This window comes from Xenopus laevis, chromosome 8L, assembly GCF_017654675.1.
Source record: "Xenopus laevis strain J_2021 chromosome 8L, Xenopus_laevis_v10.1, whole genome shotgun sequence".
Lineage (NCBI taxonomy): Eukaryota > Metazoa > Chordata > Amphibia > Anura > Pipidae > Xenopus > Xenopus laevis.
In genome coordinates this window covers 74,030,304-74,054,780 of record NC_054385.1, presented here as the reverse complement: position 1 = coordinate 74,054,780, position 24,477 = coordinate 74,030,304, and the positions used below count along the sequence as shown (strand labels likewise).

Below are 24,477 nucleotides of genomic sequence, written 5' to 3'. Positions count from 1 at the left end.
GACTATTCGACCATTCGATAGTCGAAGTACTGTCTCTTTAAGAAAAAACTTCGACCCCCCTAGTTCGCCACCTAAAAGCTACCGAACTCAATGTTAGCCTATGGCGAAGGTCCCCATAGGCTTGCCTAACTTTTTTTGGTCGAAGGCTAATCCTTTTTCATTCCCCAGTCGAATATCGAGGGTTAATTAACCCTCGATATTCGACCCTTGATGCATCTGCCCCAGAGTGTTTGTTTTTTTTTAGATGGGGTCAGTGACCCCCATTTGAAAGCTGGAAAGAGTCAGAAGAAGGCAAATAATTCAAAAACTATAAAAAGGGAAAATGAAGACCAATTGAAAAGTTGCTTAGAATTAGCCATTCTATAACATACCAAAAGTTGACTTTAAGGTAAACCACCGCTTTAAGGACTGGAATAAAGAAAATCAAAAAGGGTTGGAAGCCCAGCTCTTATGGTGTATTGGCAGAGCAAAGCATACATATTGCCCCAGTCAAATTCTAGCCATCTACACAGCCTATGGCTCTACACCGAGCATTGTCCAACATGGGATGAGCCTATAAACTATGTCAACATTCCCTAAAATTCTCTCTCCAGACTATTGTCAGATGTGTTGGTAGGTAATGATTATATGAGAAATGTTACACCAACCGGCACGTAGCAAACACTACAACCTGCACTTACCTCCCTTTCATTCATCTTATCTACCTGGCCCCGCCCCGTTTACGTCACATGCTCCGCCCCTTTCAGAAAGTTTGGATGGAGAGAGGGGAGAGTGGCGCGGCGGAGGGAGAGTCATACGGGAGGCAAGGGCAGGCGGAGACACAGAGGAAAGACGGACAGACGGAAAGCTGAGGGGCGAGCAGCCGGGGTGTGGGAGGCAGGGGGCCCGGGATGCGCTAGTCAGTGGACTCTGGAGACATGGGCTGCTACACGCCAAAGACACAGCCTGAGCTCAGGGGAAACACATGAGGTGTCAGTGAAACGGACGGTGTGTTGGGCTCAGCCATGCCGGGACTCCCAGCGCTCTTGCTCTTCTGCTCCCTGGAACTTGTGGGGACAGCCCCTGCTCTGAACTCCAGACCCGCTGCGGTAAGTACTACACTGCCTCTGCCCTAACTACTACACTGCCTCTGCGCTACTACACTGCCTGTGCTGTAAGTACTACACTACCTCTGCACTAAGTACTACACTGCCCCTGCTGTAAGTACTACACTGCCCCTGCTGTAAGTACTACACTGCCCCTGCTGTAAGTACTACACTGCCCCTGCTGTAAGTACTACACTGCCTCTGCACTAAGTACTACACTGCCCCTGCTGTAAGTACTACACTGCCCCTGCTGTAAGTACTACACTGCCCCTGCTGTAAGTACTACACTGCCCCTGCTGTAAGTACTACACTGCCCCTGCTGTAAGTACTACACTGCCCCTGCCTGTAAGTACTACACTGCCCCTGCTGTAAGTACTACACTGCCCCTGCTGTAAGTACTACACTGCCCCTGCTGTAAGTACTACACTGCCTCTGCTGTAAGTACTACACTGCCCCTGCTGTAAGTACTACACTGCCCCTGCTGTAAGTACTACACTGCCCCTGCTGTAAGTACTACACTGCCCCTGCTGTAAGTACTACACTGCCCCTGCTGTAAGTACTACACTGCCCCTGCTGTAAGTACTACACTGCCCCTGCTGTAAGTACTACACTGCCCCTGCTGTAAGTACTACACTGCCCCTGCTGTAAGTACTACACTGCCCCTGCTGTAAGTACTACACTGCCCCTGCTGTAAGTACTACACTGCCCCTGCTGTAAGTACTACACTGCCCCTGCTTTTAGTACTACACTGCCCCTGCTTTTAGTACTACACTGCCCCTGCTGTAAGTACTACACTGCCCCTGCTGTAAGTACTACACTGGCCCTGCTGTAAGTACTACACTGCCTCTGCGCTAAGTACTACACTGCCTCTGCGCTAAGTACTACACTGCCTCTGCCGTAAGTACTACACTGCCCCTGCTTTAAGTACTACACTGCCTCTGCGCTAACTACTACACTGCCTCTGCGTTAAGTACTACACTGCCCCTGCTGTAAGTACTACACTGCCTCTGCGCTAACTACTACACTGCCTCTGCATTAAGTACTACACTGCCTCTGCTTTAAGTACTACACTGCCCCTGCTTTAAGTACTACACTGCCCCTGCTTTAAGTACTACACTGCCCCTGCTTTAAGTACTACACTGCCCCTGCTTTAAGTACTACACTGCCCCTGCTTTAAGTACTACACTGCCCCTGCTTTAAGTACTACACTGCCCCTGCTTTAAGTACTACACTGCCCCTGCTTTAAGTACTACACTGCCCCTGCTTTAAGTACTACACTGCCCCTGCTGTATTACACTGCCTCTGCGCTAAGTACTACATTGCCTCTGCTGTAAGTACTACACTGCCTCTGCGCTAAGTACTACACTGCCTCTGCGCTAAGTACTACACTGCCTCTGCTGTAAGTACTACACTGCCTCTGCTGTAAGTACTACACTGCCTCTGCTGTAAGTACTACACTGCCTCTGCTGTAAGTACTACACTGCCTCTGCTGTAAGTACTACACTGCCCCTGCTGTAAGTACTACACTGCCTCTGCGCTAAGTACTACACTGCCTCTGCGCTAAGTACTACACTGCCTCTGCGCTAAGTACTACACTGCCACTGCTGTAAGTACTACACTGCCTCTGCTGTAAGTACTACACTGGCCCTGCTGTAAGTACTACACTGCCTCTGCGCTAACCACTACACTGCCTCTGCGCTAACCACTACACTGCCTCTGCGCTAACCACTACACTGCCTCTGCGCTAACCACTACACTGCCTCTGCGCTAACCACTACACTGCCTCTGCGCTAACCACTACACTGCCTCTGCGCTAACCACTACACTGCCTCTGCGCTAACCACTGCACTGCCTCTGCGCTAACCACTGCACTGCCTCTGCGCTAACCACTGCACTGCCTCTGCGCTAACCACTGCACTGCCTCTGCGCTAACCACTGCACTGCCTCTGCGCTAAGCACTGCACTGCCTCTGCGCTAAGCACTGCACTGCCTCTGCGCTAAGCACTGCACTGCCTCTGCGCTAAGCACTGCACTGCCTCTGCCCTAAGCACTGCACTGCCTCTGCCCTAAGCACTGCACTGCCTCTGCCGTAAGCACTGCCTCTGCCCTAAGCACTGCACTGCCTCTGCCCTAAGCACTGCACTGCCTCTGCCCTAAGCACTGCACTGCCTCTGCCCTAAGCACTGCACTGCCTCTGCCCTAAGCACTGCACTGCCTCTGCCCTAAGCACTGCACTGCCTCTGCCCTAAGCACTACACTGCCTCTGCCCTAAGCACTACACTGCCTCTGCCCTAAGCACTACACTGCCTCTGCGCTAAGCACTACACTGCCTCTGCGCTAAGCACTACACTGCCTCTGCTGTAAGTACTACACTGCCTCTGCTGTAAGTACTACACTGCCTCTGCTGTAAGTACTACACTGTCTCTGCGCTAACCACTACACTGCCTCTGCGCTAACCACTACACTGCCTCTGCGCTAACCACTACACTGCCTCTGCGCTAACCACTACACTGCCTCTGCGCTAACCACTACACTGCCTCTGCGCTAACTACTACACTGCCTCTGCGCTAACCATTGCACTGCCTCTGCGCTAACCACTGCACTGCCTCTGCGCTAAGTACTGCACTGCCTCTGCCCTAAGCACTGCCTTTGCCCTAAGCACTGCACTGCCTCTGCCCTAAGCACTACACTGCCTCTGCCCTAAGCACTACACTGCCTCTGCCCTAAGCACTACACTGCCTCTGCCCTAAGCACTACACTGCCTCTGCCCTAAGCACTACACTGCCTCTGCCCTAAGCACTACACTGCCTCTGCCCTAAGCACTACACTGCCTCTGCCCTAAGCACTACACTGCCTCTGCCCTAAGCACTACACTGCCTCTGCCCTAAGCACTACACTGCCTCTGCCCTAAGCACTACACTGCCTCTGCCCTAAGCACTACACTGGGTCTGTACGAGAGTGATGCTGATACTTACTGCAAGCCTTTCATTACAACACTGGGGCTGTGTGTTAATGGCAAATCCAAGAAAAAGATGACCATTTCTATTGGTAGTTTATTCAAGCAACTCTCTGTTATTTATAACCTTATGGCATAGATGAGGCAGGACTGCTGCCTGTGCTGGAGCTCTACTCCCAGGAGTTTCCATTGCCTTATTACTACTACATTCCTCTGAATTGCACTCTGCCTCCTGCAACAGAAAAACCATCATAGATATAGCTATGTAATATTCCATTCATACATAACAATACTATTCTTACAGCTGCAACAACAACATTTTAATAATATATTTTAATGATATCTCCAGCCATCACATAGTTATAGAAATAGTGACATACTGAAGAAAATGTAATTTCCCTTGTATTAATGCTATGGCACAGCAGGGAAATTGTTTTGCCATTTCTATCAGCTACAATCAAGTTGGAGTGGGTCAGTGACGCCTGTGTGAAGCATGGTTGAAGTAAGGAGTGTAGGGCTACACACACTGAGCATCCAATTAGTAAGAGTCTGCTGTTTCATAGCCTTTAGGATTAATTGTGTTCATTTAAATGGACATGTGTAGTCCTCAAGAAAGTGCTATTCACACCTTCAGTTGCAACATCACTTGTATCACATGGCATAACATATTCCTCTACTATAAATTGTAAGTCTGCAAATTGTAGGTGCCTGCCTGTAGCCTCCCTACTGTTGCTGAATGCCATCTAGCAACACTCTGCAGTATAGAGCCTTATACTACTGCACTCATTGCTGGCTTATTTTGTATCTCTCTTAATTTACTGGAGTCTGTATTTTACGCCACAGAGAGGTTATCAGATTGACCCAGGAGTGATCGGACTATGATATACATTTATGACATTGTAAATTTCACTGAATTATACATGGGGATTACAAAGATCTCCGGGGTTCCAGGCCGCATACATTTACTCTACATAAACATCTATATTAGAGCCTTGTAACCTAGAGCTTCTTGAGTATATACATACTTTACCTTCACAGTATCATATATCCTTAAGGTGGCCATAGACACACGGATCCTATCGTACGAATCGAGGATTCGTATGATTTTTGGATCGTGTGTGGCGTGTGCCGACATCTTTCGTCAGACGGAGATCGGTCATTTGGTCGATTGGTCAGGTTTGATTTTGACCCGACCGATCCCGCCGGAGCCCACGGCACATCGTAATCGGATCGTTCGGCCATACGGCCGAACAATCGGATTACCCCTGATATAGCCATGCTTGTTAATGGCATATCGGGGAAAGATCCGCTCGTTTGGCGATGTGACCAAACGAGCGGATCTTTGCATCTATGGCCACCTTAAGTCTATAGTGTTTGTGTTCAGTACAAAAAGATATAAAAGACGCTTGACTTTAATCTGTATGTATTTGGAATGAATTCAGATGAACACTGTTAGCGCACCTCTTAGCTTTTTCTTATACAGTAAAAGTATGGAATCTATGATCTGAAAATCCTTTATCCAGAAAGATATGACATAAATAAATACAATTTCCAATGAATACAAATTGCAAACAAGTCTTATTGTTTAAATGATTTCCCTTTGCTCTGAAATAAAATCCGTATTTTTTTTTATTATGTTTAAAGGGCACCTGTCACCCAAAAAAACCTGCACTCCTTTTGGGGGAAACCATCTTTTTTTTTTTTTTTTTTTTTTTAAATTGCTCCCCTGTGAGCACTATGCCTCCTGCACCTGACAGGCACCCTTTCAATGTTTTTTAATAGACCAAAGGTATTGTGATTTCATTTACAATAAAAAAAAGAAAAACCCAGGTCCAAAGCATTCTGGATAGCAGATCCCATGCCAGTAGTAAGATTGCAAGTAGAGGCTGAAAAGCTCACATGCGTGCTACTAACCATGCTTGCTTCCTAATGACATCAGTGTGAAGTGCTGTGACTTAGCCTGTATGAGTGATTATTTCCCAGAGGCATGCACCTGTGTATAAGGGCAATGGCACATGTGGAGATTAGTTATCCACAATAAATCTCCTCTTCTGTGGGCGACTAATCTGCTCCAAATGCTTTCTTACTGGTGATAATGTAAATTACTGTGGTGAAACATATGTGGCTCTTCACTTCACCAAAGTTGCCTAGAAAACGTCAGGCGACTTCAGAATAACAAAGTGCTGCATATTTATTTTATCACCAGTGATTTAAGTATTGCTGGAGGAGATTTATCACAGGCGACTAATCTCCTTGAGTGATTCCAATATATAGGTGTCGATACAAAACAGCGCAGAGGTTCTGCTGCAAAAGTGCCTTTATTTACAAACACTTTATTTACATTGTGTTTGTAAATAAAGACACTTTTGCAGCAGAACCTCTGCACTGTTTTGTATCGACACCTATATTTTGGAATCACTATTGATGGCTTTGGATGGAAGCAAGATGTTGCGATACCAGAATTAAACCACAGAGGAAAAAGTACCAGTTTATTGCATTTACTAATCTCCTTGAGTGCCATTGCCCTTAGTGGATGATAATGCAGGTCTTTTGTGCCCAATTCTCCTTTACTCAAGCACAGCTGCCCAGCTGTTGATCACCAGAGAAATGCTGGAAACTGCCCTACATGCCACTGTCCTAGCTCTTCTAAAGTATACATTTTTCATTCTTAGGGCAATGACACGGGGTGCTTCTTGTCGCCCGTGACTTGTTGCAGCTACAAGACACCAGAACCTGCCATAGACAATACTGAGAATTCTCTCTGCTAAAACACTCAAATCGCATAATCACTCAAAAATGCAAATAAAGCATTTTTGAGAGATTATGTAATTCTGACATTGCAGAATTCTACACTACATAAGTACAGTTAATAATCTAGTGAAAATGGAAAGGCTGTTTTTATTTTGTTTAAATTTTTTTCTTTTAACATTCTTTAAGGTATTTTTTACATATCTTTTAGGGCCCATACGGATGGGCGGTCAGTTTTCTTTGTTGTAATGCCATACTGAAACATGCACATCCAAGCGGCAAACGCAGGCGGAACGCAACATGATGCGCTTGTCACTTCGATGCTCCCATGTCAGTATGGCACTATAAGAAAGAACAGGTTGCATTTGGTTCTGTGTATCCCTGCAGCAGGTTCTGTGTATCCACCGCAGAGAAATGCCCATCTGTATGAGCCGTTATCATAATGGCACATGGGGGCATTGTGTCAGCCATCATCAACTAGTGTAAAACGGCTTAGGTCCGGCTATCTCTGCACATTTGAGGCTCGGGTCATTTTGTCTGATCATGTGCTTCCAGAAAGAGCCAGCACTTCACAATTGAACTGCTTTCAGATAAGCTGTTGTTTCTCATATGTACCAGGGAGCTGTTATTTGGTTACCTTCGTATTGCTCTGTATATAAGATGCTGGGGGGGGCTGATATCCCCCACAACTTTGCAGTGCAGCAGTAAAGAGTGACTACTGAATTTTTTCACAAGTCATATGGCTGAGGGCATAAAAAATGTGTTTGCTCTTTTGAAAAACTGAATTTAATGCAGGCTTCTGCTGTGGGAGTGCTATTAATTATTTTTTATTAATAAAAAAATACCCATATTTTTCTCTTTAACCTGTCTTACTCACAATTTCCTGCCAGGTTCTGCACATTCCTACTCTATAATGGTTGTTTTTCTTTTGTTTTTCCATTTGAGGTTTTCTTTGCAGCCATACTGAAAAGAATTGTACAGTTGTACTATACTTGGGTGATCCTCATTGCCTACAATGGCCACTATACCTAGATTTTTGTCATTGCTGCTTTAAAATTTTCAGTTTTTACTGATTTGTATTTTTCTCAAATTTCTTTTTGATTTTTAGGTGAATGTGGAGACTGATCAGCTTACTTATTTAAGGGAGGACACTTCAGCTTCCCCGCAAGTGACAAATCATTGGGAGAACCTTGCCCCAAGTCAGTCTTCCAAATATAAGAGGTCCACATTAGGAGTCAAAGGCGAATCCTTCCCTTTCCAGAGCAGTTTCCCTACAAGAGAGGCATCCTCACTAATTATGGACTTGCATGGCTTAGCAGAAGCCAACCTGAGCTTGGAAAACCCAAATATTCAGGTTATAATTTCTCAAATTTCTTTTTACCATTAAAGGAACAGTAACACCTAAAAAGTAAAGGGGGTTATGTAATAAAAGGCACTAAGTTTGTCCAGGAATAGTTACCCATAGCAACCAATCAGCAGGTAGCTTTTACTGGTCACCTGTTCAGAAGCAAACATCTTATTGGTTGCTATGGGTTACTGCTCATCATCTTTAGGATAAATACTTCAATCAACCATAAAAGGACCTGTTATCCAGAATGCTCGGGACCAGGGGTTTTCTGGATAAGGGTTCTTTTTGTAATCTGGATCATTCCTTAAAGGAGAAGGAAACCCCCAGGGCGCTAAACCCCTCCCCCCCTCCCCTGTGCTGCCCCCCCTCCCTCCTCCCCCCTGGCCTACCTGTCCCCCTGGGCAAATGCCCCTAACTTTTTACTCACCCCTCTGCGCAGGTCCTGTCCACGGAGTTCGCAGTCGCCATCTTCTCCCACGTCGGCGTCTTCTGGCGCATGCGCAGTAGGAACAGGTACCGGTACGGCTCTACTGCGCATGCGCCGAATGTCACGAAGTGAAATCGGAAAACTTCGTGACATTCGGCGCATGCGCAGTAGAGCCGTACCGGTACCTGTTCCTACTGCGCATGCGCCAGAAGACGCCAGTCAGAGCAGGAAGAAGACGCGCGTGGGAGAAGATGGCGACTGCGAACTCCGTGGACAGGACCTGCGCAGAGGGGTGAGTAAAAAGTTAGGGGCATTTGCCCAGGGGGACAGGTAGGCCAGGGGGGAGGAGGGAGGGGGGCAGCACAGGGGAGGGGGGAGGGGTTTAGCGCCCTGGGGGTTTCCTTCTCCTTTAAGTGTACTAGAAAATCACGTAAACATTAAGGAGGTTATTTATTAAAGGCCAAGTAATTTTCCTGGAAAATTCAGTTTTTTCGAGGGTAGTTTTACTAAAAAACTCCAATTTTTCGGGGTAAAAAGAAACTTGAATTTTTCGAGATTTATTGTGCCAGAAGCTGCTAAAAGCCCAAATCTGCTAAAAACTCAAATCTGAAAATACTCCAATTAAAACTTGCCGAAATCAAGTAGAAGTCAATGGCAGAGGTACCATGAACCATTTGAAGATGCTTTTTGCCTTTCTGATTTTTGTTTTTTTCAAGGTGGTTTGCACTCGAAAACTCGCTAAATTCAAGGTATTCAAGGTTTTTTTTTTTAGCCTATAACTCAATATTTTCAAGGTACTCGAGTTTTCCCCCAGATTTTACATTCTGATTTTTTCATAAATAAGGAAACATTCCATTTGCGGGTTTATTTGATGTAGAAAAACCTCACAAATCTCACAAAATTGACCTTTGATAAATAACTCCCTAAATAAAGCCAATAAGGATTCATTATATGTTTGTTGGGATCAAGTACAAGCACAGTTTTATTACTACTGAGAAAGAGGAAATAACTTTTTAAAATTTGGATTATTTGAATAAAAATGGAGTTTATGGCAGATGGCCGTTACATACTTCGGAGCCTTCTATATAGTGGGATTCCGGATAGCAGATCTCACATCTGTATTGGTTCCTAGTTCCTTGTTTTGTGTTTTCATTTGTCTTTGTCCTCTCTTTATATGCTATTTGTCAATATATTATGAGATAACGCTGTTCCAGTCTGCCTTTTTTTCTGTGATCCTTATCTTACACCTCTGTTCCATGCTTTTAGGTCACAATTGAAGTGGATCCAGACTCCCAAACAGAATTTGAGCTGGATCTATCAGATTCCCGCACAGATTGGTCTGATTCAGACTGGGTATCTCAACACGAACAGCTTTTTTGGCCTCTGTTCTGGGAGTACAGTGATCTCTCGCAGGAGGAGGGCTTGACAACTGGTACACCGGCACCCGAGATAGAAGATTACTCGTCACAGTATGACTGGGAGGACAATGTCCTGAGTGGAGGAGAAGGAGACCGTAAATCCCTTCATCAAACTGACAAAACCTGGGTTTCTGAAGAGAAATATCAATATGGTATGGATTACAGTGATTTCTCAATTACTATTAATGTATTGTGACACTTTTAGTATAAAACAGATACAGAAAGCAGCCAGTTATGTTTCTCTATTCAACAGCAAAATGACACAGTGGATGAATAAGTCATTATAAATGGTACCTCTGCAATAAGAAACTATAGCATTTAATCTCTAGATCAGGGATCCCCAACCTTTTGAACCCGTGATGAACAATCAGAAGTAAAAGGAGTTGGGGAGCAACACTAGCATGAAAAATGTTCTTGGGGTGCCAAATAAGTGCTGTTATTAGCCATTTGGTAGCCCCTATGTGGATTTTCAACCTACATTGAGTCTCTGTTTGGCAGTGCACCTGGTTTTTATACACCCAAAACTTGACTCAAATTCAAAAATGAACTGCTTTGAGGCCACTGGGAGCAATATCCAAGGGGTTGGAGAGCAACATGTTGCTCACAAGCTACTGGTGGGGGATCTCTGCTCTAGATGCTTTTGGGAGCATTCCAAATGTAGGTTAAAACAAAGAAGGTATGCTGTTATTCAGCTTCAAAGAACTTTAGTCATCCCCTTATCTACGCATGCCATTCATTAAAAACCACACATTGGGCAACATACTTCCTGGCATTCTAGACAATTTAATAAGCATATTTTGAAACTGCTAGTCCTTCAACATGCTGTTTGCGCTGTGTGTTGGGAAGTCGGTTTAACCACTTTGCCTTTGAAGGGGATTATGGGAAATAAAGTTCAAATCTTATTACATTTTTATTTAAATTAGTATTCACTGGGATATATTGACTTTGTACAAAAAGTATGTTTCACTAAGACTGGTCAGAAATTGAATATACCAAAGAGATGTGGAATTTTGAAAACTAGAATTGCACAGATTGATTAACAAATGATTAGGTTACACTTGGACATGATGAAGGGACTCTGAGAAAGGGTGAGGTTTGTGCTTTTAAATTTCCATTAGTTTGAATGTACAATTTATTCCCCCAAAATGTTGAATTTACTGCTGGAATGTTATATGTGAATGCAGTTCCTGTTTCTACTTTATAAATGCTACATAGTGCTGTCCAGCCAAGACATCCAGGGAGTGTGGTTGAGAATTCCATATACATCTACCTGCAAAACTTTGTGATTTGTAGGTGCACTTATGCTCAAGTTCTGTAACTCAACTCATTTTGGAGAATGCATACATTAGTAAATGAGTGCTTAAGAATTATTGGGTTTGTTACTATATGCGGTTTGCTGTTTTTAGCAATACATAGAACCGAAACCATAGGTTTTACAGCCCCCTTACAAGCATTTTGCCCAATCAAAAAAAATATATATATTTTTTTTCCACCATGCAAATGCTGATGCACACATTTTCATTATGGGTAAGTTGTATCTTTGCTGTTCCTATACTAAATTATTTGCATCTTAGATTATGAGGAAGATGAATGGAGCACCTGGACTCCCTGCAGTGCTACCTGTGGCACTGCCCATCAGAAACGGACACGTTCCTGTGGCTATTCTTGCTCTGCCACTGAGTCCAGAATCTGTGAACACACCCCTTGTACAGGTGAGAACCAAGTCTATCATAACTAAAAACAAGAAGAACCTTGTTTCTGTTTACCTGAAAGGAAGGATTTTGAGCAAAGGATGCTGTCATTCAGTCATCAATCTTAGGGCCCTGCCACACAAGGATTTGTCACCCCACAATTAATTACTGCTAGTGTAGGCAACTAATCTCCTCCAAATGCTTGCCCGCCAACAATAGTGTAAATCGCAGGTGGGAAAACATGAGTTGCTTCGACTTTCTGACACTGCCTCACTCATTTTTGAGCAAGTTCAGAAAGTTGAAGCACCAGCAATTTACATTATTGTTGGTGGGAAAGCATTGCGCTAGAGGAGCAGGGTGACTAATCTCCTTGTATGTCAGTGGCCTTATAGAGGACCTTGTCTAAAGGATTGTTTGAGTTACATATTTATAAAAGGAGGCTTTGCATAATGTAATGATTCAGCTATAAAACCATGCTCAACATCCAGTACACTGAGAGATTTACTGCCCACTATATTACCATAAATGAGATGGTTAAATAATTTTTTTTTTTTTTTTTTTTTTTAAAGTAGATGAGCACATTCCAGAGAATACCACTAAAGGCTGGGTAACTCCTACAGAAAGTGGGACCCCTGTGCCCGAATCAGGTAAGAATGAATGAGCTGAGGGATAATACACCTGTATAAATGTTGAGCAAATGGTGCCAGGAAATGTACTCATCATTAATGGGCTCCAACCATATATGTAATGATAAATATATAAACCATACATTCCTAATAACCCACTTTCCCTTTTTAAAAGCATTATAAACATAAAGTGAACAATGCAAATTCCAGAAATATACAATTCAGAGTTGTGCAGATTCCAAAGGAATTCACTTCCACCAGTATGCATTTTCATGTATTGTGTATACAGAGACTCTGCACCCAATGCTTTCATCGGTAGTGCCTTTTCCTTTGTCTAGATGTGTTTCCTAATACTATATTTGGGCAACCCCTACTATGTCACTTGGAACACAAAATGTTTGAGATTTCATTTGCGCAAACATTTGAGAACACTGTCAGATAATTGGCACAGTGCTGAAATACAGCTTTAATATTAATGGTTACATGGTTGTTAGGTAGGATAGACTGAATAGTACAACCATGTACTCCAGCTAAATGAAAGTAGTGTATATAAGCTAATCTCTCTAAATAGTTCTTATGCCTTTTCTTAAGCATCTCCCTCAAATTGGTCTCCTCTTTCCCTTGTTCACTGCCTTCTTTATTTCCACAGGACAAATAGACAGCTGTGATCGGTGGCTGAGTTGCAAAAGTGAATTCCTGAGCAGCTATTTGCACAGAGTCCTCACAGAGTTGCCTAGCTGCCCCTGTACATACCCAACTGAAGCTGTTTACAGCTCTTTAACTCTTCGAGATGAGACTTTGGCACGTAGCTTCAGGTGGAGGGATGCAAGTGGAGGACGGGAGAGACTAGATATTTACACCCCTGGGGCACGATTTTGCCTGCGATCCCTGCTGTCTCGGGAAAGCAGTAGCTTAGGAGCTCAGCACTGCTGCTATGACCAGTCACTGAAACTTATGACACGTGGCCGAGCAGCAGGGATTCCCAATCTTATTAGTGCAGACTTTTCACCTGAGCTGCACTACAAGGCTGATGTACTGCCATGGATCTTATGCAAAGGTGACTGGAGCCGAATACATGCCATCCGACCTCCAAATAATGGGCGAGGGTGTCTAGAGAATCCCTCTGAGGAGGAATATCTATTGCAGCTGCAGGAGGCCCGTGAATATTAGCAATAATGTTGTAATTTCTGTTCTTTTACCCTTCCCTTCTCAGTTGCTCTATTTCTGCCAAAGAGTTGTAATATATTGGAAAGCTATTTTTGTTTGCCAGCAGATCATCTAGTTTAGTACTGTAATTATTATCTTTTATTTATAGAGAGCCGTTATGTTATGCAGAGCTTTGGAGAGATTATTCATCAATCACATCCTAGTGGAGTTTACAACATAGGTTCACACACAGGGGTCTATTTTATCATAAGTCAATTAATTTGGCTTTTTGGAGTGTGGTTGGGAAAACCCAGTGCAAACACACCGAAAACATATAAGCTTCTTGCTGTTAGGTCCCTGGTAGTAGTTCAACTCAATACCCTAGTGCTGCTGTGCAGCAGTGCTAGCTGCTAAACCACCATGTTGCTCCACTTTAAGTGCAGAAGTCTTTGCTACTTATATATACAGCCTTTTCAAATGTTGTTTATGTACCTAATAGTTTGTATATATGTGTCAATTCTTGATGTGCAGAATGTGTTTATAAATATCTACATACATATAAAATATGGCATTTTGATATGTCAAAGATACAATAAGAGTGGAAAGTGAGACTGATTTCTGTGTGTTTGTGTTCACACTGCTGCTAAAGTTGCTGTCGTTTTTAACATTCCACAATTTACAATGATATGAGTAACTGGTTATTGGTGGATTCTGCAAATGACTTCTACAACTTAAATAAAAGTTTGTTTAAAGAAGGAAAGGCTAAAATTAAGTAAGTTTTACAGAAAGGTCTATATAAATACACCAGTAAACCCTCAAAGTAATGCTGCTCTGTGTCAAATGAAACACCACATTTCTTTCCTTCTATTGTGTACACATGGGCTTCTCAATCAGACTTCCTGTTTCAGCATAAACCTCAAGGGCTAGGGCTTGAGCATGCTCAGTTTGCTCCCTTTCCCCCCATCCCTCTTCCTCTCCTGCTGTAATCTGAGCTCAGATCTATGAGTGAGCAGGTAGAGATCTATGAGAGGCAGGAAGTGATGTCACACCAAGTTAATATGGCAGCTGCTATCCTTAATACAGAGAGAGCTTCTAGAGCTGTTTACTCAGGTATGGTAAAGCATTCTGCAGAATAAATAAAGTGTTATAGCTTGCACTATTGTGGCTTACCTATTGGTAATAACTGCTTCTGTTCTGTAGCTTTCCTTCTCCTTTAAATCATTCTATCCTGTCCAGATCGGCTACAACAACTACATTATTGCAGTTTACCAGTTCTGTTATTGACTGGCAAATTTATTTTTAACTTTTGTTGGTAGAGTTTTCAGCTATGTGATATTTGTCGGCGGTTTCCTATATGCACAGCTTTGACATGGCCAGAACAATGTTTTCAGCTGTTCCATGGTGGATTTACTATAATTCTTGTCATGTTGCAAGGTCCAGTTGTACTTGAGCTTCAAATGGTCTCACATTATCCTCAAGCACCCTTTGGTACAATACAGAATTCATTGTGGCTTCTATGTTAGTGAGCTGCCCAAGCCCTAATGTAGCAAAGCCACCCAAAACCATACCATTTCCACCACTATGCTTTTATATCTTACTACACTCATTGGTCAAGACAGTTGAGGTATTAACCACATCCGTAATTTCATTTTAACTCTGTTAGTGTGTTCATTGATATAGTGTTGTGGAAAATGAGGACAACACTATACTACTTCAGTATGCTATGCTGATGTATTATGCTTTATTCATAATTCCCAGATAACTTTGGGTAATGCTTTGCTAATCTATAGCATGAGGCAGCCTTCTTTAATTGAGATACTCCTAGTATTGTACTCAAGTATTTTGCTATTTTTGCTTTGTGTATAGTGAGGGAGCAGTTTCAAGTCCTTTCCTGTGAAATTGGATGAAAGATAAGATCATTTGTTTATAGTGCAGCCTATGGATTGTCAGAGCATGGTGGAATCAGCTCAGATAAACATGGGTTCTACATTATCACTACAGACAGGCAGTCCATTGGAAAGGCTTATCGTGGAAGGATGCTCTGGTGGAACATGTAGCTTGTTCATGATTCTACATTTTAGACAGCTGCTACTCATGCGGTGCGCAATTTCTGTACGTGGAAATAGTAACAGAAATTATAATGGAGAGTCCACTGATTTTGCTACACTTAGCTTAGAAAAGTAATACCTGGTTTAATGCATAGGTTGTCCAACAAAGGAGAGTGGAAATCACAGAAGCTTATTTTATAGCACCCAAATAGCAAGATCTTCATATTCTCAAATTCAAATAGGCTCTCAGCCCAGTACAAAAAAAGTGGCAGTGAGGCTGTGTGCCTTGATTGACATTATTGACACTTTTGTTACAAAGTGGAAGAGCCAAAAATAGCCTGCCAGTGCCAAGCCTTTCATTATGTTATAAATAATTAGTTCAATTGTATCTGCTGGACTCTGGATGGAATAGATTACAAGTGCATAAAAGCAGGATGAATGAAGAACAGAATCTCTACTAATGGCCTAAATATTGGGAAATCTGCCACTGCATCTGTTGTAGGCTAGAGGATAAAGCTGCTTATCTACTTTGTGCAATCTGTAAATTAAAGCTGCTAAGATTAAATTAAGTTGGTGGTATGGCTAGAGGCAGCAATGAGCTTAAAATGGAGTTGCAAACAGAATATGTAGAAGGCAGGACTGGTAGAAAACTATTAGGCTTTCTGGAAATCAGGTTTCCAGATAAGACATCCCATACCTGTGGTGTTTGAGTTATTTACCTATTTATGCAGTTTGCAGTAAACCAGATTTCATATGATTTGTAGGGTCCAAATTACCCTAGCAAACATGCACTGATTTGAAAGACTGAAATATCAATAGGAGAGGGCATGAACAAAAAGATGAGGGGGGAAAAATGAAGGCCTTTTGAAAAATTGCTTATCATTATTAGTTACTATTACAATGTCTATTGCAAACAAGGAAATAATTTATTGGGGGAGATTTGCAAATCCTGACAGGAGGCTACAGCGCCTATTACCCCCCCCCCCCTTTGTTGAATACATGGATAAAGCAAGACTGAACTGTTCTTTTATTGCATGCTAATGATTATTTCAATATTTTTCCCATAACTACAAGTAAATAAAGATGATTTTCATCCTTGCCTATTCCCTACACCAGTTTTCCAAGAATGTGAAGTCTACCCCCTTCCGTCAAAAAGATAATAGCACAATGTCTTGTTTTCTTACCTAAAATACTATAACTAATAACAAGGTTACTGATATATGACAGCAATGTTGAATTATGTTATTTTGCAATAATTTCAGATAAACCTCAGGTCAGGTAAAAAAAAGTGACAGTCCAAATGCCCAGCCTATCACTTTCCATGCAAATGAATAGTTAACACTTCAACTACCTACACACAAATATTACAACTAAAAAAATACTTGTTTAAGGAATAACATTTTGAAATGGTAGAGTGAATTATTTGTAATGTTATTTAGGAATAAAAAGTACACCATAAAAATCATGACAGAATCATGGCATACTGTAAATAAATAAAGCCTCCATATGAGAATGACACTTGAGGTGGTTGCTATATCCTTACTCTCCCCCCCCCCCCTCGTCAATGACTTTTCACTTGATAAACCTTTTTCTCACTGAATTGAATCTGGCCCATTATTACATATCAATGGTTAAAAACCTTGGAGCAGATGACAGGTTTGTTCCTAGAGATTAAATGTTCAAAATGATGAGGTCAAAATCATGGCTGCTTCCCAATCAAATTGGTAATGTTACGTGAGACGTTTGAAAAGGATTACTTTATCAACAGTGTAGGTCTACAGATTATTGTCCTTGAAAACTCATTGTACATAAGTGTACTAAGTGGTTGTGTGCACCAGTAATGAATGACATGAAATCCAGGAGCAGACAGGCAGAACCTCAGCTGTACAGTTTCTCTTCTGGGAAACACTGGAAGTTACTAAGTATTGCAAGATATCACTTTCAGAAGTAGCCAGAAATATGGCTCATTGCTATTTCAAATGTGATCCAAAAATAATTCACTGTATGCTGAAAAATCTCAAAATATTATCCTCTTCAAAAACTGCTGATAAAGTGAGTGAGCAGCAAGCTGGGTTATTAGGCAACATACATTGTTATCCCTTAGCATAAAGGCCTGAAAAACAAGGAAGGGAGCATGTATGGCCAAACTGAATCTTTGTAAAACTGAATTTGTGTCCACAACTGATGAAGTTTGAATTTTCTCAAAATTCATGAAAATTTGTGTTGGGTATTCAGCCAAGTCTTTGCATAGGATTCAGTATTTAACTGAATCAAAAACATTATGGATTCTGTGCATCATTACACTTAATAACAAAAAAAAACCAAAAGTTGAAGTGATAGATAGAAAGGTCATATATTCCGTGAGAGGCAAATACCAAAAATGTATAGTTTTATAGAGATTCCTGACTAGTATAGCTCAAAAACCTGCAACAGCACACTACTGAATCTGAGGATCTATGGCACGTAACTATGGTGGAGATGCCCTATGAAAAGTCTGTTAACACCCCCCACTGATGGAAATCACCACACAGCACCATTTGTTGAAGCTACAGGGGTATGTTAATTATATGGAAAGGAGTGGGTTAGGAAAGGTATTTTGGTCTTTTAAATTGAACATGCTTTAGGATCACCCATGCTTGAAAGAATATTAGGAACTTTTGTAACATTTTATAGACAATATAACTTTTGTTGGGTAGTCCAGGGCATTGTCTGTCATTGGGGTTGGCAGCATAGCTGACTGGCAGTGCCACATATTCTTTTCTTTAGTGCTGATGCTGAATACACACATTGTGAGTGTCTCTCATGTTCTGACAACTCTGAGGCTGAACATGCCTAACACCTCGGGGCAGATTTATCAAGGGTTGAATTTCGAAGTTAAAAATACTTCGAAATTCGACCATCAAATTGAAATACTGTGAATATCGAAGTCAAAGTTTTTTTCATCGAATTTGGGTATCCTGCGGTCGAAGTAAAATCGTTCAATCGAACTATTAAATCCTTCGAATCGAACGATTCGAAGGATTTCAGTGATCGATCGAACGATTTTACTTTGACTTTCGGCCAGATCTCGATCGGGGAAGCCCGTCGGGGGCCCCCATACACGGGCCAATAAGCTGCCGACACAGTCTGTCGGCAGCTTTTATCGGCCCGTGTATGGCCACCTTTAGTTGGTGAAGTATTGAAGTCAAAGTTTTTTTAAAGAGACAGTACTTCGATTATCGAATGGTCGAATATTCGAACGGATTTTACTTCAAGTCGAAGTCGTAGTATCTTATTCGATGGTCGAATTATCCAAAAAATTATTCACTTCGACCCTTGATAAATCTGCCCCTACGTGTAATTTACTGTTTCCAGTTATGTTACAGGAATGCATACCTCAAAACACGATTAATACCAAAAAAATCAACTATTTTATTTCAATTGAAATAAAAGCATGTTCATTTGTTTCAGATTTGCTTATGTTTAGCTTAGCCACCTTTCATTTTTGAGACTTTTTAATAACTTTTAATACATGTTTGAAATATAAATGCAGCCATACATGGGTCACGTGTTATATCAAATAACCATCAGCCTGTGGGACAAACAGAGATATTCAGATGTACATTTTAATTATTTTGGTTAAAGAGAGTATAGTTCATTTGGTTAAACAGTGCATAACTGAGCAACTTGTGAAACAAAACAAAATTGGCCTGGGGACAGTAAGCTGGACCAAGTATTGCTTGGGGCAGTGCTGTGAAGCAGGGGCTTGAGACAGTTGTAGGGGTGACTCAGGCTTCAGTCCAGTTAAGGTGAGAATTGTAAAGAATCCCCATTTGCTTTCTTAGATACCCCTGAAAGCCCAGCTTGAGGGTCAGTTAGGGTCATATTTGGTGTGATTGTGTTCTTGTACAAAATATTCTTAACACTATGGATGAATTACATATATACTATTTTTCTATATTTGTCCCCATGTCATGAGTTGAAGTTAATAGTAACCTGGGTCAAAAGCTGGACCGCAAGTGGGGCTGAAACTGGAACTGGACACATGGAATGTGTTTTGCAGTCTTGTACCCAGGGGTATTGAACCCTCCTAGTCAAATAACTTATTTAGTACACTTGGAATAAAAATAAAACTTTAAATAATCTGTTTAAAATGTCAGTGCTTTTTCCCGGGTTTATTGTTTGTACTCCAGCTTTAAAGCTTAAACTTAAACTTGGCTAAAAATGGAAATAGAGACTGACTGGCAAATCAAGTAAAACCTGCGAGTCAGGGCTGACATCAAGTGGGTTCCTTTTATTGTGAGTGAAGCTGAGGCACCATTTTACATGTTTGAAGGGGACTACTACCAGCAAGGAGGCATTGGTGATCAGTGGACTAATAACTGCGCCCCCTTGAGGGAGCGGACCTTGATAGCTCAGTAGTGGGAGCCGGCCCTATGATTACTGTCGCCAGAATATACAGTTTAACAGTCCAGGCCTCCAATGTTGCATGTTTTTACATACTTTGCTGACAGGAGTTCAAAACCCGCGGCATTTATTTTCGTGCGAGCGCCGAAACGCTGGCCTACTAAGCAGAGCGCAAATACAATGGAAACACTGCGGGCCGGGGCGGATGTGCTCTGTAACCATGGAGACGCACGGCGTCAGTATGGCTGGAAGAGGGGAAATGGAACAGCGGAGTCCTGACTGTCTGCGCTGGAGCTGCCGGGAGGTTGGTGGCTGGATCCGGCTCAAGGGCTTCCCTCAATATGAGGTGACTATAAATACTAGGAATCGATGTCTTCACTCAATGTTAAAACAAAAGTTTTCTTGTGCAAAAGTGCCAGCCCTCACGGGGGTTAAACACACTACCTCAAACCTTACGGTTCCCCGTTCTTTTCCGAAGCAGCGTGTATACACTAGACACATGACTGATACACTAGAGACTAGACACATGACTGATACACTAGAGACTAGACACATGACTGGCGAGTATTTCTCTCTGCGAGTCTTTATTCCTATTATTATTAATAACAAACGGCATTTCCCCAGTCAGACCAGTATAACACCCACCAGGTGGCGCCACTATTACACACGTTTGACACAATATACTGGCTGCACTTTGTCTCACAAACTGTATTTCTTTTTTATAGTTTACCTGACAGCATCTCATTGTAAAACACAGTGTACCTAGGGCCTAGTTCTCCCTATCAGGCAGTGGTGGAACTACAAGCTACAGGGACCCACAGCTAAAACATTTTTTTGGCACACAACCTCTTGGATAAAACATTTTTAACAAACATGCTGTATACTGAAACTACTTGTTAATCAGTACACTGTTGCCTCCCCAGCAGTCTGTTTTCTCTATGTCTGACTAAGAACTGCCTCCAATCACTTACATCAGGGGTGTCCAAAAGGTACACCAGTAGACCTTTAAGGTCCCCATAGACGCAAAGATTTTTCGTTGGTGAACGACCGATTTCAGTGCAATCCTTCAAATTATCGTGCGGTTAGTGGGATCGAACGATCGTACATCTTACGATTTTTCGTCCAACATCTGTCAGAAAATTGACTGCCCAGGTTAAAAAAAAATTATCTGTCCCAGGGCAATCTATCTATGTTTGTAAAGCCAAACAGGCAGCTACCCTCTGTTTTCCTGGCAATATCACTTAAAATGGTCTTTTTAGTTGATGGACAAATCGTACATTTAAACGATCATTTCGAGATAATCGTGGTCTCACTATAACAAAAATATCTTTTAAAAATCTTTACATCTATGGCCAGCTTAAGTTGGTGATCAGTAGATCTTGTCTAAATCGCCCTCCTATTTCATGCTTTTCAGTCAGATATTTATTCTGTTAAGGTTAGTAATATAAATTATCTTATAAATCAATATAATATTTAAGTAATATTTTCCATGGAACTAGGGATGCACAGAATCCAGGATTCGGTTCGGGATTTGGCCAGGATTCGGCCTTTTTCAGCAGGATTCGGATTCCGTCGTTAACCTCTTGGGAGTCGTTGCTTAACTTTTAGTATGTTATAGAATGGCTCATTCTAAGCAACTTTTTAATTGGCCTTTATTTTTTATTTTTAATAGTTTTTTAATTATTTGCCTTCTTCTTCTGGCTTTTTCCAGTTTCAAATGGGAGCCACTGACCCATCTATAAAACAAATGCACTATAAAGCTACACATGTATTGTTACTGCTACTCTTTATTATTCATCTTTCTGTTCAGGTCCTCTCCTATTCATATTCCAGTCTCTTATTTAAATCAGTGCATGGTTGCTGGGGTAATTTGAAGCCTAGCAACCAGATTGCTGAATTTGCAAACTGTAGAGCTGCTGAATAAAAAGCTAAATGAAATTAAAAAAACACACATGATAACAAATGAGAACCAATTCCAAATTGTCTCAGAATATCACAAGTCTACATTATACTAAAAAATAACTCAAAGGTGAACCACCCCTTTAAGCACCATAAAATAATTGTTCTGTTCCTATTTTGTTGCATTGGGTTTATATAGTGACTTCCTGCCAGGTGTCTATGTGCACTACTGAGCATATTCACAATGCTTCCTGTTCTTATCTTACAGGCCTGCTTCACCCAAAACTATATCAGTGGCAGAAAGCTTATCCATGTTAACTGCTCCACCCTCCCTCAGATTGGAGTCACAGATTTCCAGCATATGAAGGTATTTCATTACACATTCACTTTTTATCACTAGTTTCCTTTGTAACAATCTCAATGCTTTGTGAGAACACTTTGTCAGAGCTTTTTCCTGTTGTGACCAACATTAGGGCTGGGACTCACTGGGCGATTTGGGGAGATTTAGTCGCCTGGCGACTAATCGCCGCGACTTTCCGCGACCAATCTTCCCCGAATGCCTCCCCTCGCTCTGCGCCTGGCTAAAATGAAAAATCGCCTGCGCTAATCACACGCGGCGATTCGTTTTCCGAAGTCGCCCGAAGTTTCCTCGTGAGGCAACTTTGGGCGACTTCGGAAAACGAATCGCCGCGTGTGTTTAGCGCAGGCGATTTTTCATTTTAGCCAGGCGCAGAGCGAGGGGAGGCATTCGGGGAGAAAAGTCGCGGCGATTAGTCGCCAGGCGACTAAATCTCCCCAAATCGCCCAGTGTGTCCCAGCCCTAAAGCACTGATCATAGCAGTTGTCATAATATCTTCACTCTTGTGAAAAAGAGAAAGTTAGCAGAGCATCTTCCCACTCTCTGACCTGCAAAGCTTTGATAGTACAAGCTGGTGAATCATATATGTATATCAGATGCATATCAGGGTACCGTACCCTGCTAACTTGTACTTACAAAACTTTGGCTTAGTGAAATAGGGGATATGCTACGGCAGCTTTGGCTCTGTGTTCTCATAACTAACAATGAAACCAGAGACAATATTTCTGTTAAAAAATTCAGTGTCGGTGTTGTTTAAATACTGACAAGATAATAATTGTTACATTGTCTTTGCATGTGCTTTATAATTGTGTATTATTTGCCAGATTCATTTACATTACCTGACTGATCCCCCCCCATGTTCCTCTAAGAAGGGGCTACCACATTTGTATTGCCGAAGTCTGTAAGTGTTAGAAATTCAAAACTGACAGGTTGAGAAGGGTCAGTCAGGCCAGCAAAATGGTAAGGTTTAAGAACTTCAAGCAACAATTACTTACAAAAGCAGTCCTATCAGCAACAAACAATAAATATATCCTACTTTTAGGGAAGCAGCACATAGAGCAAATGAGCTGCTTTTCAGAACCTGTGTTTTGTGCCTCTAGCCTTAATATACATGCCTATCCACTATCTATACAGTCCTGTTGAAATAGATCAGGAATGGCCAAAACATGCAGATATGAATGTGAAGAGCACCTTGTAATAAAGCTGGGGATCCCCAATTTGCTGCACAATATTCCAGTATTGGCTCACATTTGTTTATTGGATGTATCACTAGTGTATGGTAAGGCCAGCACCAATACCTAAAAAAATGCAGATGCGTACATGGCCTAATAACTGTATGTGTAACAGAGAAACATTGATTCCCTTTGGATTCCTTTGTGTGTTGGCAAACATCCCCTTGCTGACTCTTCCTCCTTTACAGGAAATGTCCATGCTTATTAGAGATCTGCTTGGCATCACCGAACCCTTATGGACCCACAGTGTTTCCCTGCCCCACAGAGACAACATGGGGCTGTATCTGGAAAAGAAATCGCAGACCGGAGTGAATACAGATTCTCTAACTTACAGTCAGTTCATCAAACAGCAGGGACTGCAGAATCATTGGGCAGTATAAGACGAGGCAGAGATTGGTTCAGCAGAATTGAATTTGCTGCTTCATATAATTTACCAAACTTCATTGTGTGGATTAAGCAGAAAATGTTCAGTAAAGCATCAATATCCTTTAGCGTTTTATTGATTGTGACTGTGCCAAACTATATCAGAAATGTACCCTTAGGGGTAGATGTACCATGCCTTTATATTTATTCATTAATAAAATATTAGCAAAGTTTAGATTTAACAAAGACATTTTTATATTTTACAATCCATAACCTCTGATTGCCATTTGCAGTGGGGTTAATAATTAAAGAAACAGTAACACCAAAAATAAAGTGTTTGAAAGTAATAAAAATATAATGTACTGTTGCGCTACACTGGTGAAGCTGGCCAGGTTTAAAAATCCCATTGGATCCAGGCCTGTATTCTCATCATTGTGATCCACTAGGGCCCAAGGATCGGATTAGCCCAATATTGCCCAACTCAAGGTGGGCATATATGGAAGAGATCGCCAGATGAGCGGATCTCAGCATGTATGGCCACCTTAAATCTGAATGGTTAGTTTTAGCTCATGACATTAAATCGCTTTATCGAAATTCGAATGTTCATCATATGACAAAGAAAATCTGTGTGTATGGCCAGTTTAAAATTGGTGTGTTTGCTGAAAGACTCCTATAGTTTATATAAACAAGCTGCTGTGTAAACATTGGGGCAGTCATTCAGTTTGAAAAAAGGAAAAAAACCTCAG

At 41.8% G+C, this 24,477-nt stretch overlaps 2 protein-coding genes across 3 annotated transcripts; both read left to right on the top strand.

Moving 5' to 3' along the window:
- The first annotated feature begins 745 nt into the window (after positions 1 to 745).
- ism2.L (isthmin 2 L homeolog) lies at positions 746 to 14,200 on the top strand. Of its 2 annotated transcripts, none has more exons than XM_018230371.2 (6): positions 746 to 1,088; positions 7,898 to 8,143; positions 9,831 to 10,134; positions 11,557 to 11,694; positions 12,246 to 12,320; positions 12,949 to 14,200. In XM_018230371.2, the coding sequence occupies exons 1-6, from the start codon at positions 1,005 to 1,007 to the stop codon at positions 13,467 to 13,469; spliced, it is 1,368 nt and encodes a 455-aa protein (XP_018085860.1). In that variant the 5' UTR covers positions 746 to 1,004; the 3' UTR covers positions 13,470 to 14,200. The 2 variants fall into 2 exon arrangements, with proteins under 2 accessions (XP_018085860.1, XP_018085859.1); XM_018230370.2 differs by having other exon boundaries at positions 12,243 to 12,320.
- Positions 14,201 to 19,833: 5,633 nt separating this feature from the next.
- LOC108698688 (sterile alpha motif domain-containing protein 15) lies at positions 19,834 to 24,477 on the top strand. The gene is made up of 3 exons (XM_018230369.2): positions 19,834 to 20,225; positions 22,047 to 22,145; positions 23,557 to 24,477. The coding sequence occupies exons 1-3, from the start codon at positions 19,962 to 19,964 to the stop codon at positions 23,746 to 23,748; spliced, it is 555 nt and encodes a 184-aa protein (XP_018085858.1). The 5' UTR covers positions 19,834 to 19,961; the 3' UTR covers positions 23,749 to 24,477.